The 14,278-nt window shown below is 48.1% G+C and overlaps 1 protein-coding gene across 2 annotated transcripts in view; it reads left to right on the forward strand.

Moving 5' to 3' along the window:
- Positions 1–3,419: 3,419 nt before the first annotated feature.
- Positions 3,420–14,278, forward strand: part of SUCO (SUN domain containing ossification factor) — a 40,590-nt gene continuing 29,731 nt past the window's right edge. For both annotated transcript variants that reach the window (XM_042819642.1, XM_042819643.1), the window contains exons 1-2: positions 3,420–3,526; positions 13,384–13,492. In XM_042819642.1, coding sequence (XP_042675576.1) covers positions 3,462–3,526; positions 13,384–13,492 — 174 coding nt within the window. In that variant the 5' untranslated portion in view covers positions 3,420–3,461. The remainder of the gene's footprint in view (positions 3,527–13,383; positions 13,493–14,278) is intronic.

The raw sequence follows: 14,278 nt of genomic DNA on the forward strand, positions 1-14,278 counted from the left end.
GTGACCCAACCCTGCTGTATCTGCCATTTAATCGGGGTCACCGTGACCGCTGTCTCACATCCAGGAGTCTGGCAGCCCAGCAGCACAGAGGACAGCTGTGGGAAATCAGCATGCATGCACATTTGGGATCACGTCAGAACACAGAACCAGTGCCGCTGATACCTACGGGGCCGTGCCATGGTGACATCTCCCTAACAAAAGCCCTGTATCTCAGGGTGAAACAGCAATTACCAGCTGTGCTGAACGCAGAGTTTCTCCTCTTTAGCTCTACAAGGAAAAAGATTCCAATCCCACTTCTTGCACAACTCATTCCCCCCTCATTATGAGCCCTGGAAGGTTTTGGCTTCCCAGATATTTCAGGATTGCTTTTAAAAGTTTTATACTGTTTTGCTGGATTCTCCCCTGACAGGGGGAATGGTTCAGCTGAAGTTAGAGGAAGTTATCTGAAGCAATCTTGAAATTTATAGCTCTTCCTTTACTAAGTAAGAAACGGTCAGGAAATTAAACAGGAAATTGCATCTGGAAGGAAAACTCAGACAAAAGTTGCGTTGTCAGAACAGGCTTAGGAGAGATTTGTTTTATTTTAACCAATAAGGAGCCAAAATTAATAATCAGAAAAGGAAGGAGCCTTGTGCAAATTAAATCACACATTAGAAAGGAAAAACATTTGGGGAGAAAAAAGATACCTTTGTGAAGAGAAGGTGTGGATATTCTATGCTAAATCAGAGATCAGACAGCATTTTCAGCAAACAAACACTCGGAATTGCTGAAACACAATAGCCCCAGCTAAGAGCTTCATCTCAGTGTGGCAGCCTGGTTCTTGGACTACCCTCACTACCCTCTCCCCTTATGGTCTTCTCTGTGTGAGACAAGGGACAGCCACCAAGAACTGGGCACAATGCAGCTGCATCTGGAAGGCAATCCTTCCAGCCACCCACTTCCAGCAAAAGCAACTGAGATCATGGGAAGGGAAAATGTGGTTGTGGTCACTGCTCAACCTTCTGCAGCACTTTTTAAGACTCCCAAGCAAATATTTGCTCCTAGATCACCTATGTACATTGTTCTCAGAGTTAATTATAGGCTCCGGTAGGGAGACTGGGTAATCTGCCTTGTTTTTTACCATTACATTCCTCATCTTATCATTGTTTGAGATGCAAACTCAGTGAGTGCTGAGCCATGCTGGTACGTCAGGGCTGATGACCTGCAGCCTTTGCCTGGCTGATGACACCAAAGGTCTTCAGACATACATTGTACCTCGTGAGGAGTGACTCGAGAAAGCTTTTCTCCGGGATCCTGCTCACTCACTGTCATGATTTCCTGAAATGATCTGTCCTCCCTGACTGCTCTTTGACTGTGTTTGGCCTAAGCTGCATGTGATTAATCCCCTGCTGATAAGTGGACCGTAAGGCATGTGGGAGCTGTGCCAGCCCAGAGCAGCTACATGGGCTGAGCAAATGTGGCTTCAAAGCTTTTTCCTCAGCCACCATAAGTCCCTCCCACAAAGGGACCTAAAGGAGGCAGCTGTGGCCAAGGCTCACATGTCACCACGTCTCCACAGCCCTTTCAGGATGGTTTTGGGCACTCAAGGCACAGTTAAAATAGCTGTGGGTACAATGTGTGCTGTTACTGAAGTTTTGAGGAAATTTACACCACCAAGGCACCTCAGTGGGGCTCAGCTGGAGGACTGCAGATTGGTTTTACCCAAAGGAAGAACTTGGAGCTTAATACGCATTTCCAAGGGGGCATTATAACAAAGGGCCACCCTCCTCCTGCAAATGCCATTGTCTGAGCTGGCAGCATGTCCTGAAGGTGAGTGCTGCTCTCCTGCCAACTTGCCCTTTGCAGGAGGAGGCGGAGTAGTTTTGCTGCAAGTAGCACCAGAGAGGTCATCTACTGTGTTATCTCCTGTCTCTGCAGGAAGGTATGACAGTACAGAAGCGCAGACAGCATGACACCATGATCAGAACTGTGGCATGGGACTTGGCAGGCTGGAGAGCTGCACCACAGGGTAGCCCTGGGAGGGAGGTGGCAGGCAGGTAGCCCTCCTGCTATGGGTAGCATGGCTAAGTATTCTTTCTAAAGAAAATACCTCTGTGCCTGCATAGGAACCTCACCACGGAAAGCAGAGCACTGCAATCTCTTCTTTGGCTTAGCAAGCTGGATCTTCTGCTCTCCCCTCTCCCTTGAGTTTCTGGGCAGGTGCTTTGGTCTGTTTGCAGCTGTTGGTACGCAGAGCTTTCAGAAGCACTGAGGATGCCAAACGTTTGTGAAAAACCAACAATTTCAGGGCAAAAACCACCAAGGGCAGACACAGCAACTCTTGTGAGCTTTCCACCTCGCCAGCACCCAGCTCCAGGTGAGCTGTGCTCCTGCACAGCTGGGGAGCAGGCACCTGGGGGCAGGGCAGGGCAGGGCAGGGCCGGGCAGCCCTTGGTGCTCAGGGCCCTGACACACGTTCATTTCCAGCACAGCGCTGGTGACTCATTCACCTGTGTGCGTGAGGGCTCTTCCCCCTGAATATCACCTCAGAAAGGACAGCACTGGGGAAACCCGCCACCATCACACCGGTGGGTCCGCCCTTACTCTTTATTTAGTGAATAAATCATTTAAAAACTCTTAACATTTCTCTGGCGCTCTCTATGCCCGCACACCCGCGAGCTGCCAGCGCCGAACCCCGACCCCCGCAGCCCCCTCGGGCTCACTGGCGCCCGCAGCAAAATGGCCGCCGGCCCCACTCGCCCACCGCAGGGTGGGCGCCTCCCGCCCGGAACTACAGCTCCCAGCAGCCCCCGCGCCCCGCCCCGCGCGACCTGCTGGGAATTGCAGTTCTCCCACCGCCCACCTTCGGGCTGTTTTTCTGCCGGGGGGCCTCAGTAAACGCCAATCGACGCTCGCCTCGGCGGGGCGTCTGGCGGAGATGCCTGGTAAAAGAAACAAAAAATAAAAAGCCGACTCAAGCAGAACGCCGTTCCTTAACGCGCCCCTCGCTCCAGAAGTAGCCGTGCCTCCCGTTCCTCGCGGACTTGCCGCCAGCCGCCCCTCGTCGCAGGAGTGTCTCGCTCTACAACGACGCGGCCTACGCGGACACCTCGGAGAGGTCCTTGGAGGGGCGGGGGAAGAGACGTCTGCTCTCTGATTCGCCGCCGCTCTGGCAGGGAGGAGCCAATCCGCGCCAGCAACGGGCCGCGAGGGGGCGGGGCTTACCCCCAGGCTCGCAGGCGATTGGTGGCGGCGGGGCGCGGAGCGTGACGCGTATCCTTCCAGCTCAGCGCGTGAGGGGCTGAGGGGCAGGGGGAGGGGCCGCCGGGCAGTAACGGCCGCGCTCGCGCCGCAACGGCTGCATCGGAGTCGCGTTAACGGCCGCGCACCTCAGCGGCCGCTTCCCGCGCTTTCCCCGCGCTCCCTCCGGCGGGGAGGATGCGCCGCCTCTCCCCGGCCGCGGCAGGTAGACCGGGGAGACGATGAGGGAGCCGCCCTGCCGGCTCCTGGCCCTGGGCTCCTGCCTCTTCCTCTGCGCCTTGCTCTGGTAAGTCTCGGCCTGGCCTGAGAGCGGTGTCGGGGGGAGAGAAGGAGAAGAAAGGGCTCGGCGGTAAGGGCGGGCCGGCACGGCGCTGCCGGGAGCGAATGGGGCTGCGGGGTTCGGGGGCTGCGCCGTGTATTCCGTGCCCCTCTGCTATCCGCTTCTTTCCCTTCACACCGAACTTTGGCCGCGTTCTCCGGCGGGTCGCAGCGCCTCGTTCTTCACAGCGGTTTTCTGCGGCTGCTTTGAGTCGCGTTGTGTGAAAGTCAAAATCTCCGTTCGCTTTTCGCATTGATTGTGTTTGGAACTGTTCTCCTCAGCATCTCGTGTGCTTTGTTTCTCTGCATAACCTTACGGCAGTACAATGTTAGGATGGGATAGCCGTACAGATTTGCAAGCTTTGTTCTGCTTTGAGCTGTGTGAGGTGGAGCGGCGCTGGCCAGTCCCAGCGGTGTGCCTGCAGCAGGTGTGGGCAGCCCGCATGGCAGCAGCTGCTGGAGTTAAGTCTTCCTGCAGATCGTTTGAATAGTCTGACAAAGGGTATGGGTGAAACGCTCTTGATATTTGTGGCTGTCTCAGCTGAGCCTGGCCGTGTGGCTGTGGGGAAGCCCAGACACCTGTCTGTACCCAGCTGGTTGCAAAACTGCTGCTGACACTTGCGTGAGTGGGTTGTCCAGCTCTTGGTTTGTGTCATCGTACTTCTGGTTTCAGGAGACAGCAGCGAGTATGAAAACAACCTGAAAGCTCAGTTTCCTTGTTTGTGTTTAGCAAAGCTTTAAAAAGAAACGAAAATCTCCTCCTGGCTGTGCTGATCTGACTGAGAACCTGGTTTGTCTGTCTCCAGGCAGTGCTTGGGCACTGCTGGAGGGTTGCATGTCTTATCACAGAAGATGCCTTCCTGTTTGGATTCTTATTAGGGTAATATATTTTTGCTTCTTGCTGTTAATAACCTGTTTCTGCACTGAGATATGTTGTTAAAGGCGCTGTTCTCATGTTAACAGTAGATAGAGTGACTCTTCTGTTGCTTTTAATCTATTACAAGAGAGAAAAAAAATCAGGCATCTATTTCATATGGATAGAAGAATATCATGTGTAGCAAGCTCTTTAAATAAGATGCTTGGTCTGTAAAGACTACTTTGCATTCCTCTTCTTACTCTTTCAAAAGTTCACTCTTTCAAGAAGTTGTGACTGATCCTAGCTTGCACTGTGTCTCCCAAAGCTCTTGCTATTGAAGTTCAGATTGTGTTCAGCACACTCACCCTTCCTATTAAGGAGCTGCTCAATTACTTCAGTTGCTGGTGAGGTTGCAACTCAGGTTCTCTGATCTGTTGCACAAATGCTAATTCTTGTGAGATAGTTTAAGATTCTGTTTGCAGCTTTGTTTCAGTAGCCACGTCAGGAGCATAGTTGGTAAGTGTCAAAGTCTTCAGTCCTTCATTGTTGGCTGAGCTGCCTAACCACGATAAGCGCATTTTACTTTTTCCCAAATAGAAGATGGTCACCTTTATGGCTTTACCATGTGAGCCATTACACAACTCTCACAGTAGTCAGTGGAAGGCTTTTGACTGCGTTACAGATGTTGGCATGAGTGCAGGTGTTGAGTTCTTAAACCTAGTTGTCTTGTAACCTTGAAGGGATGTTAATGGTGGCAGAAGCAGGGCTCTTCTTACAGGTCAAAGTCATGGGCAGCAGGTGATCAAAGTGAAACAAAGCAGGAAAAAAACATGGGACAAACAGAATTACTGTAAGAATGCTCTTGGCCACTTGGACTTTGATTTTCTTCCTGGATACGTGCTTGCTTCCTTTATTTGATGAAATTGAATTTGAAATAGTTTCTCCAGTGGAGAAATACCCGTTTGGATGAAGGTGAATATGACAGTGATTTGACAGCTTTCCAGTCAGTTGAAAAATGTGGCTGTGTATTAGGAAACATGTAGAAACAAGAAGGTTGAGTTCAGGGACTCGTCAGCTGGTGCCTTTTCAATAAAGGCTGCATGGTGCTCGTTGGGAATGCGGGGTCACTGTTACAGTTCTTAAGACTTCCTGAAGCAAACCACATGGGGCAAACACAACTTTCTGGGAAGCTGAGCCGGTGAGGCTGTAGCGAGGGGTTCAGAAGAGTGGAATAGCTGCAGGGTTTTAGAGAAATATTTTCAATGCAAGTAGGGCTTGGAATATGCAGCTCTAAAAATAATACTTCTGTGCAGATTGCAGCTTGAGCTATGTGACAATGATTCCTGTTCTGCATTTGCAGAGTTTTTTTGTTTGGTTAACCCCTTTCTGTAAAAAGGGGCTCAGTATGTAAAACACTTAGAGAAGTGCGATGTTTCATAGCTGGATGATGCAGAGGGAGCTGAATGCGTGGAGGAGATACAGAGGCTCCCGGCTGGCACTATGTGAGACCGGCCGTGACAGCTGTTAGAGCAGGATCCTGGGCACATTGTTCTGACATCAGCTTTTGCCTGCCATCAGCATTTGTTTACCATGTTAGCTATGCATTTAATAAAGGAATCGTGCGTGCGTTAATTTGTCTTTCTATGGTTCATTCTGTTCTGGAAAGTGCTTTGACATCCAGATTTGCTGAGCTTTTATGAACCCTTTAAGAATTCTCAGCTTTGCAAATATGAATGAAAGGAAACTGGGAATAAAGTGCCTGCATGCACCGAGGTTCTTCAGTTGTAGCTGTGTGTGAGTGTCCTGCATCAGGGCAAGAAGGCTTGTAGCAAAGTGAGAGACCAGCAGCACCGTGTGCTGTTGTGCTGGGAAGCCCTGGAGCACTCTGGCTCTGGGAGCTGCCATGCAGTGTGCCTGTGGTCTGAGCAGGTCAGGCTGGGCACGGCATGGCCAGGGCTAGTGCTGATACATGCCTGCATTTCAGCGTTACTTGGTGTTCCTCCCTGTAGCAGCTTCAATGTGAGGATTTAGGCAAATCTTAACGAAAGAGAGTGGTTTAGGTTTCCTGGTCTTTGGATTGTGTTTATAGCCCTGTACATTTTCCAGGGAGTCCTTGTCGAATGCTTCTGCAATGCAAGAGCTGTAAAAGGCTGTGTTGTGCTGGCAGCCTGCTGGTGTTTGTTTTGCCTCCTCTGCTCGGTCCGGTCGGCAGTGAGGTTAGTTGGGTTAGAGATCACAGGAGCACAGGCCCTGCTAACAAAGCACTTACTGGCTCCATCGTTAGCTTCTTGCTTAAACCTCTAGCTCACATCTGTTCATAGGGTGCTGAGTGGCAGAGCTGGAGAATGAGATGGACTGAGGATAGCGTGGGTCTCGTGCTCTAGAGTATGGTGCTCCTCTTGTCACAGAAGTCTTTTTCTCAGTGGTGTGAGGCTGGCAGCAGGCTGCCCTCGTGGTCTGGGTGAGTGCTGCTGGGTAACTCGTGTCGTGGTGCTCACAACTTCGTGTGGGGATTCTCCCCTTGTGTGAACACGTACATCTCCCCCAAAAAGACCAGTGCTGAAGGAAGCACTACATGTATGTGTTTTGTGGCAGGAAGAAGGAAGTGATTTGGACACTGTTCATATAATCTGAACTCCTGCTTCAGACTGCTTATTTCAGAATGAAGAGTGCATTGTTAGATACAGAGCGTCTTGCTTGGAAATGCTTGTGCTCTGTAGGTGAAACTGGGACAAAAGCTGCATTGGAACTGTTGGGCTCTTAAGGTCTGGGTTGAATGCCTGGCTCATCCTGTTCAGGTTGGAGGTGATGTGCACAGACGGGCTCTGGTGTCTTAAAACATGTCTCCATTATTTACCCTCATTGATTTTCAAAGAGTTTGGGAAATACTTTCATGCCACATCTTCTGAAAGCTTTGTCCTAGAAACTTCAAATTATTGCTTGTGTAACAAGCAAACTAAGCAGCATGCCATGTGGTGTGTGCCCTGTGAGGTGGCTGTGTGATGTGCCTGGCTTCAGCACTTAGGCACAGCAGAAGAAGACAAGACTTTCTCTAACCCGTTACCATTCTTGCTGTTCTCTGTATTTTCTAGAATGCTTTTTTGCTTTCTATTCTCTTTGGCTTCCACAACTGAAGGGGAGGATGTACAGCTTCTTCTGCTTCTGTCTGTTAGCACAGACAGGTGCTGGCTCCCCTGTGCCTGGGGAGGGCAGTAGTTCTGAGTACTGAAGCTCTCATCTCTTCCAGCTGAGAACAGTCACACAGAGCCGTGAGCCCATCACAGAGTTTCTGTCAGTTCTTTGGGCAAATATTGAGCTGGTGGGATGGGCACCCCAATCCCCAGGCTTGTGCAGGGAACTTGTTCAGGGCAGTGAAAATGTTCATTGTAATGACTAAGCTGTTTTAGATTGAAATATCAGTAAGTGGTTCCTACTACTCGAAGTAGGTGTTCAAAGGAAGCTTCTTGGCTTGGATGGATTTTGGGATGGTAATCAAAATACTGTTGAAGTCTATTAAAAATGCATTATGAAATGTCTGGGAGTTGGCTGATAGCTGTACAGTGATGTAGGGCAAATTCCTGTTGTTAGATTTATGCAAGAATTCTGCTCCTTGGCACTGTGTTGCACTTACAATGGATTGAATGTGGGAGTTGGTGCAGAGCAGCTGATGACAATTCTGAGCCTGTCGCTGCAGCGTTGAGTCCGCGTCAACAAGAAGGGAGGAAATCTCCAAAGAGATCTCAGTTAAACTTTACTACAGACTCTAAAAGCCTTAAGGCCTAATGGTGTCTATAGCTATTTTACTGTCCTTCTGTGTCTTCATGGTCACCATTAGATTTTAGGGGTCTTTTCCCAAAAGCTCAAGTATGGAAGTGAATAAGTACATGTGGACAGTGCAGGGAAGGTCTCCCAGGCCACGGTCTTGGTGCAGAAGTGTGTTACCAGGGGTCTCTTGGAGCTGCATGTTCTGTTCAGCACCCTTTGGCGTGGGACTCCTGCCTGCTGGCCCACGTGGTGCCCCGCTACAGGGTACCTGGGGACTCTTGCCAGAGGGGGAGGAGCAGCTATCCAAAGAGCAAGGCCCAGCTGCAGCCTGCCTTTGCAGCCTATGTGTGCTCATGCATTGAAGAAATGAGAAAGCAGTACTTTAAACTGCAAAAACTGACATTTCATTTTTTGAAGGTAAGGACTTTGGCATTGTCAGAAATATCTTTGTGTTGGGCTCCTCTTGTAAGTGAAGTAACTCTTGTGTTTTGTGTAGCATTCCAGTTAAGGGACACTTGGGAGAGCACATTGTTTATAAAGAGTGGCAAAGATGCTAAAATCCTGTATTAACTGCAAAAGAACAATATGGTTAGTAAAGGCTTTGCAGAAAAGCTCTGCTTTCAGGTGGTTGCCAGCATATGAAGCTGGCACGTGAGAACGTTGTGGAGTTGGTGGATAGTGGTAGAAAAAGAGGTGGTGTCAGTGCCTTTCTGGCAGCATCTGCTCCTCGTCTGTCTTCTGGTGCATCTTCAGCTTTCTTCTGCCTTAAAGAACCATCAGAACTTTTAAAATAATCTTGCTGGTGCATGCTGCTCTTCTGTGAGAATAAATGGCTTCTGATAAATGGAATGTGTCTCCTTTCTTTTTAATGAGCATTAAGGAATACTAGCAGCTCTGCATTGTGCTTATCAACGCTTATTTCCTTTTCACGCGTGCAGAAGTAGTGCTATATGCAGGGAGGCTGTGCTCAAGCAGCCCATGCCTTGCCAGTGCCTTTCGTCTGGCTGGCTGAAGCAGTGTTGCCATCCGGAAAGCCCAGGCTTTTTTTTCTGACCTTTCCTTCCGTGAGTCCTTTTAAATGCATTTCTGTCTTATTGAACTCCTCTGGTAGATAGATAGATAGATTGATCCCACTGCGTAATTGGGACAGGGTGAAGGTTCACTCCTCCTTTCCCTGTCTGTTCAGTGGCTGAGCAGCAGCCTGCTGCTGGCTGGGGTCTGCCTTTGTGAGAATGGAGTGTGAGATTCAGTCCTTTTTGCTTCTTTGCAGTGAGGCGTGCAGAGACCTGCAGGGTTTATGGAAGGCAAACCAATTCTTCCTTCTGCACCCCTTCACAACTTATCTCCCTTTTTAACCGATGAATCCAAAGCTCTTATCGAGAAGGTGGGATCTGCAGCCATCAGATGGGCACCTCTCCCCCTTCTCCATCCTGCTCTGATCCAGATCCCTCCCCACATCTCTTGCAGAGGGCTGTTCTGAGCTGCCCCTGTGGATGTGCTGCAGGGAAAGCTTTGTTCTAGCTGCTGGGTGCTGCTGCTTCTGCACCTGTTGGCAATGCAACCCTCTGAGAGGTGTGGGAAATGTCAGTAGAGGAATGGTTCCTTTGCATTCAAGAGAGTCCTGGTGATGGGTGTGCTCGTGACAGCTTCTTGTTACCTTTCCTGTGCTTGAAACAACCTCTCAGGTGTCAACTTTAAACTCTGTGAACTGCTTCACTCCCTGCTGTCCAAAAATACGTCTCGTTTGGGGAGGATTTAAGAAAACTCTTCAGTCATTCAGAGGACAGATATGTTTGAACTGAGTTTTGTGCAAATGTCACTGTTCTTGTATGGAGTCTTTGGGTAGGAAAGCTTAGGCTTTCCTCTGGGAAGATCAGGCAGTAGAAGAACTGCTCTTTCTTTTGGATTTTGCGAATTTGGGTCTGGTTTTGATCAGCTGCAACTCGTGCAGTTCATTTTTCTTAGCAGTTGTTTACCCTCAGCTTGACACTCACGCTTGTTGGAGTAGTCATCAATGACAATATCTGTATATACTGTAATAATAATGTATCAGTAATATACTGTGGTGCAGCTGCTGGGAGCCTGCTGAGCCTGCCTCCATGTGGAGGGCTGGGATAGAGCTGAGAACTGGGTGGTCCTTCACACAGTACCTGTGCTGCCATCCCAAAGCCACCTGCACCTTTAAATTTCTGTGGGCTCTCTTCCAAAGGGCTGACAGCGGTCAGCAGGCCTTAGCTAGTTTGTACAGCACTAAGTGCCCCTTGCTGTTACCGTGGGGGTGAGCAGGCCTCTGCTTCAGCAGAGAACCACAGTGTGGGCCTGCCCTGCAAAGAGTCAAGATCTTTTTTTCCCTCCATGTTTGATCTTGCAGCTTTTGCTTTTTGCACGTATCAACCTGAAAAGTTCATGGCATATTAATGGAAATAGCTTTTAAATACATTAATGATAATACTAGAAGTCTCGTGTTTAAATTTCTTTGTTCTTTGTGAGCTTTAATAGCATCTGCTATTTTGAGTCATACTTAGCAAGAATGGAACTCTTGCAAGCTTCTCTATCCCTGCTAGGCCACAATGTGTCGGTGAGGTGTTGGCAGCTCCCCGTGGTGTTTCTGCACTCAGCTGGAGCCCCCCTTGTGCCTGAGATGCTGTGGCTGATTGAGCGATCCATCGGTGCTGTCTGCTTTAGGGCTGCTGGCTCACATGTGGGCGTTAGAACATTGCTCCTGTGAGAAAGGGGAGGCCAGGTCCATGCATAGGCTGCAGGAGCTGCTGTGCTCACTGAAGTGAGGCGAGTTTCTGTTCTCAGTAAATTTGCATTTAGCTTTTCATATTCGTTTTCTGGGGGAGACGTGGCAAGAGTTTTCTTATGGGCTGTATCACTTACCTGTTCATGGCTAAGGAAGGCCATTGAATGAACGCTAAAAAGACAGGGAGGCGTGAGGGGAAAACGTAGTGCCAGTGGTTCTGAAAGGTGCTCAGTCTGCCTTCCCACAGAAGGGCTGGTCTGACACGGCCTTGGCTGCTGTGCATTTGCAGAGCTGGATGGCAGCTGTCAGTCTGCCTGCTCTCTGTTGCAGCAGGGCCCGGGCATTCCTGTGCAAGCACGCTTAAGCTGGAAGAATGCTCAGTCCCCTCCCTGGCTTGGAGGGCTCTTGGCAGACTTGCAGCATCGTGTTTGAGGTGGGGATTAGACCAGGAAGGATTTTGGGAAGATGTTGGACGCAGCTTATTATGTCGGACCCGCTTACATCAGCGAGCTGTCAGACTGCATTCTTCTGAACGCTGCTCTCTTGAGGCGTGTTTGGTTGTGTTTGAAGGCAGTGGGTTGGTACGTGTATGAATGGCACTGAGCGTGTGCCTGCCTTCCGTGCTTGGTGCTTCTCGTGCCTGCAAATGCTCAAGTAGCCATCGGTGCAGTTGTGAGAATGTACCTTGTGTTCAAAATGCTGATTCATAGGCAGCTGTAACTTTGCTTTGCTACCATAAGTGGCTTAATATTGCTGTGTGCAGTTTCCTAAAGATCCCCACCCCCCAATTAGGAGAAGCAAAATAGGAAATAACATTGCTGTGTATGTGTAACAAAGGGCTGGAGTGAGCTACCACAGGTTTGTTGTAATTGTTTGTCTTTACCTCGTATTTTTATGAAGAAATAGGGAGTTGCTATAGCTGGAATGGGACTTCAGTGGTGCAGAAATTAAAAGCATGAGGAGTCTCCAAAAGTAAGAGAGTTATTTTTCCAAGTGAGGGCTAGGAAATCAGATCAAGACAGGCCACAAAGTGTAACACTGACCTTAATACAAACAAGTAACTACATGATGGGAATTGAACGAAGCCCCAGTTCCTGTTCTGCTGCTGCGCTTGGTGGTGAGAGGCCTGGCTGGGAGCGGTGGCACCTGCATACTGCTTCCTCTGGAAATGAAACAGTGGGCTTCTATCAGCAACAAAAGCCTGCTTTGGTGTTGGCTGCAGCCTGAAGATATAGTGCTGTGTATGGCTGTGTTTATGTAGGAGGAATCTATGCTGCATCTACTTCCCAATAAAGGTGATCTCCAAGCTGTTAAGGCAGGTGGTAATTCAGATTCTAAACAGTAGGCTTATGTGTAATGTAAGCAAACGCTGACCTGTTAATATTGTTTCTGTTACAACTGCCTTAAGGCTGTGTTTAGCTTTCAAATCTCATGTCAGATTGTTGCTGCACGCAGTGTTCTTATGCTTAAAGATCTGCAGACTTGTGTCTTTTCTTTGTCCTTTGTTTTTGTATTCAGGGTATGCGGTGGTTTGTGTGAGTGTGGGGGGTCTGAAGGAGCACCTGGCCATCATGTCAGTCACTTCACCACTGGTGACCCCTCTGCCTTTTGCTTTCATGCAGCAGGGGACTGTAGCGTTGGGGTACAGCTAAAACCACACACAGTGCTAGATCCCCATAATATTTCTGTGCAATTCCAAGTCTGCGTGAAGACTTTTGGCCTTTGGGCCTCCAAGTGTAGATGAGTGCTGTATGGATGTTACTTACAAAGTGGCCGTGTGCTGTATGCAGCAAAGGCTGCTGCTCTGATCTGATGTGTGTGGTTGTGTAGTTGTTGGCTGCTTTACTACCTTTCTCATTTGCTACTTAGAAGTTAAGCTGTTTGAAACTGAAAATACAATAAAGAAATAAAATGACTGTGCAAGTGTAGCTGAAGTCAGTATCTGGTTTTCCATGTCTGTTTTCATTAAATTTTGCATGGACCTTTTTTCTAGTAAGCTTATTGTTGCTAATCATGTTAAATGTAGTTGATGCTGTTGACAGAAGAGAATTTTCTCAGGTACGACTTGTATAGAGAAGACAGGAGCCTTCTTCTTAAATGTTGAATTCAGCTTTTCCTTATTAATCGCTGCTAAATTTTTCTTTACTGTATGGCTAATTCTTTCTATCTTGCAGTAACTTGCATTAGATTCTACTTTGTGGTGTGGCATCACCACAGTATCTGTTTTGCTGACACTTTTGTCTTTTGAAAGTAGTAAATATGGAGTGTGCTTGCAACTAATTTCTTCATGTTTAGTCCTCCAGTAGTATTGGTACGTGAGTATTCACAAACTGCACGTAGACATTTTTATTTTTAGGCAACTCTTGGTACAAAGAAGGGAGATGATGTTGAGGGAATACTAAAATATTTATTCATTTGAAATCAGGACTTTGACTTTTTTTTCTGTGTTCTTGAACAGGCTTCCTGTTTGGCACGTCTTTTGTAAAGACAGTCTTTTATCCACAGTGCAATATGCTTCAAGTGATGCTTGTGTCTTGGCAAACGATGGTGAAAATATCCAGGAAAAGGTATGTTAACTGGCTGCTTAGTCTGACTTGGTATTTCAAGAAGTAAAATGATGCGTATGCTTCAATTCATAGCCACCTTGGCTGAAATGTTCAGTAGTACTCACTAAATCACAGAATCACCAAGGTTGGGAAAGACCTTCAAGATCATCCAGTCCAACCATCCACCTGTAACCAATAGTACAAATGTACATACAGCACAGATAGTACAAATGTGCACACCTCCTCTGAGAGGGGATGATATCTGCCCAAGTTTTTCTTTTCCTTGTCCCTGTTGGTAGTGCAGCTTCAGGGTTTGTGTGTCAGAAGGAAACAAACAGTGAAGGTAGTAGTGGTGACCCAGCGTTCTTTTATCTGCATCACAGCTGTGAGAAGGGCCTTAGGGACAGTGTGTGGCTCTGTAGAGACCGTGACAAGAGGAGGTGACTTAAGTCTAGACCAAGCATACTCATTGCATGTGTTTTGTGTTAGAAACCCTGTGTACAAATGACTGCTATCCTAAATAGATTTAACACAAGTCTGTCTTTTTCTTTCCCCCCCTGCTCATTTAATGAAAATTAACAGAGCTAAAGTACATTTTTGAAAATGCTAATAAGTAAGATTCTGTGCCATTCTTACTTGCATTACTTGGCACTACTGAGAGCAATGGGTTCTACCATGAAACTTGTCATGTGTTCCTACATATTTCAGTTTCATAGTGAGCTTGCAGGCCACTGAGTCCTACCAAAGTCATGCTAATTCAGTTGCTTTATTTATGTGGATAAATAACGAGTCCTGTGATAAGCACAG

Source organism: Centrocercus urophasianus, unplaced genomic scaffold (assembly GCF_019232065.1).
Source record: "Centrocercus urophasianus isolate 14NV4802_14NV808 unplaced genomic scaffold, USGS_Curo_1.0 seq_18, whole genome shotgun sequence".
Lineage (NCBI taxonomy): Eukaryota > Metazoa > Chordata > Aves > Galliformes > Phasianidae > Centrocercus > Centrocercus urophasianus.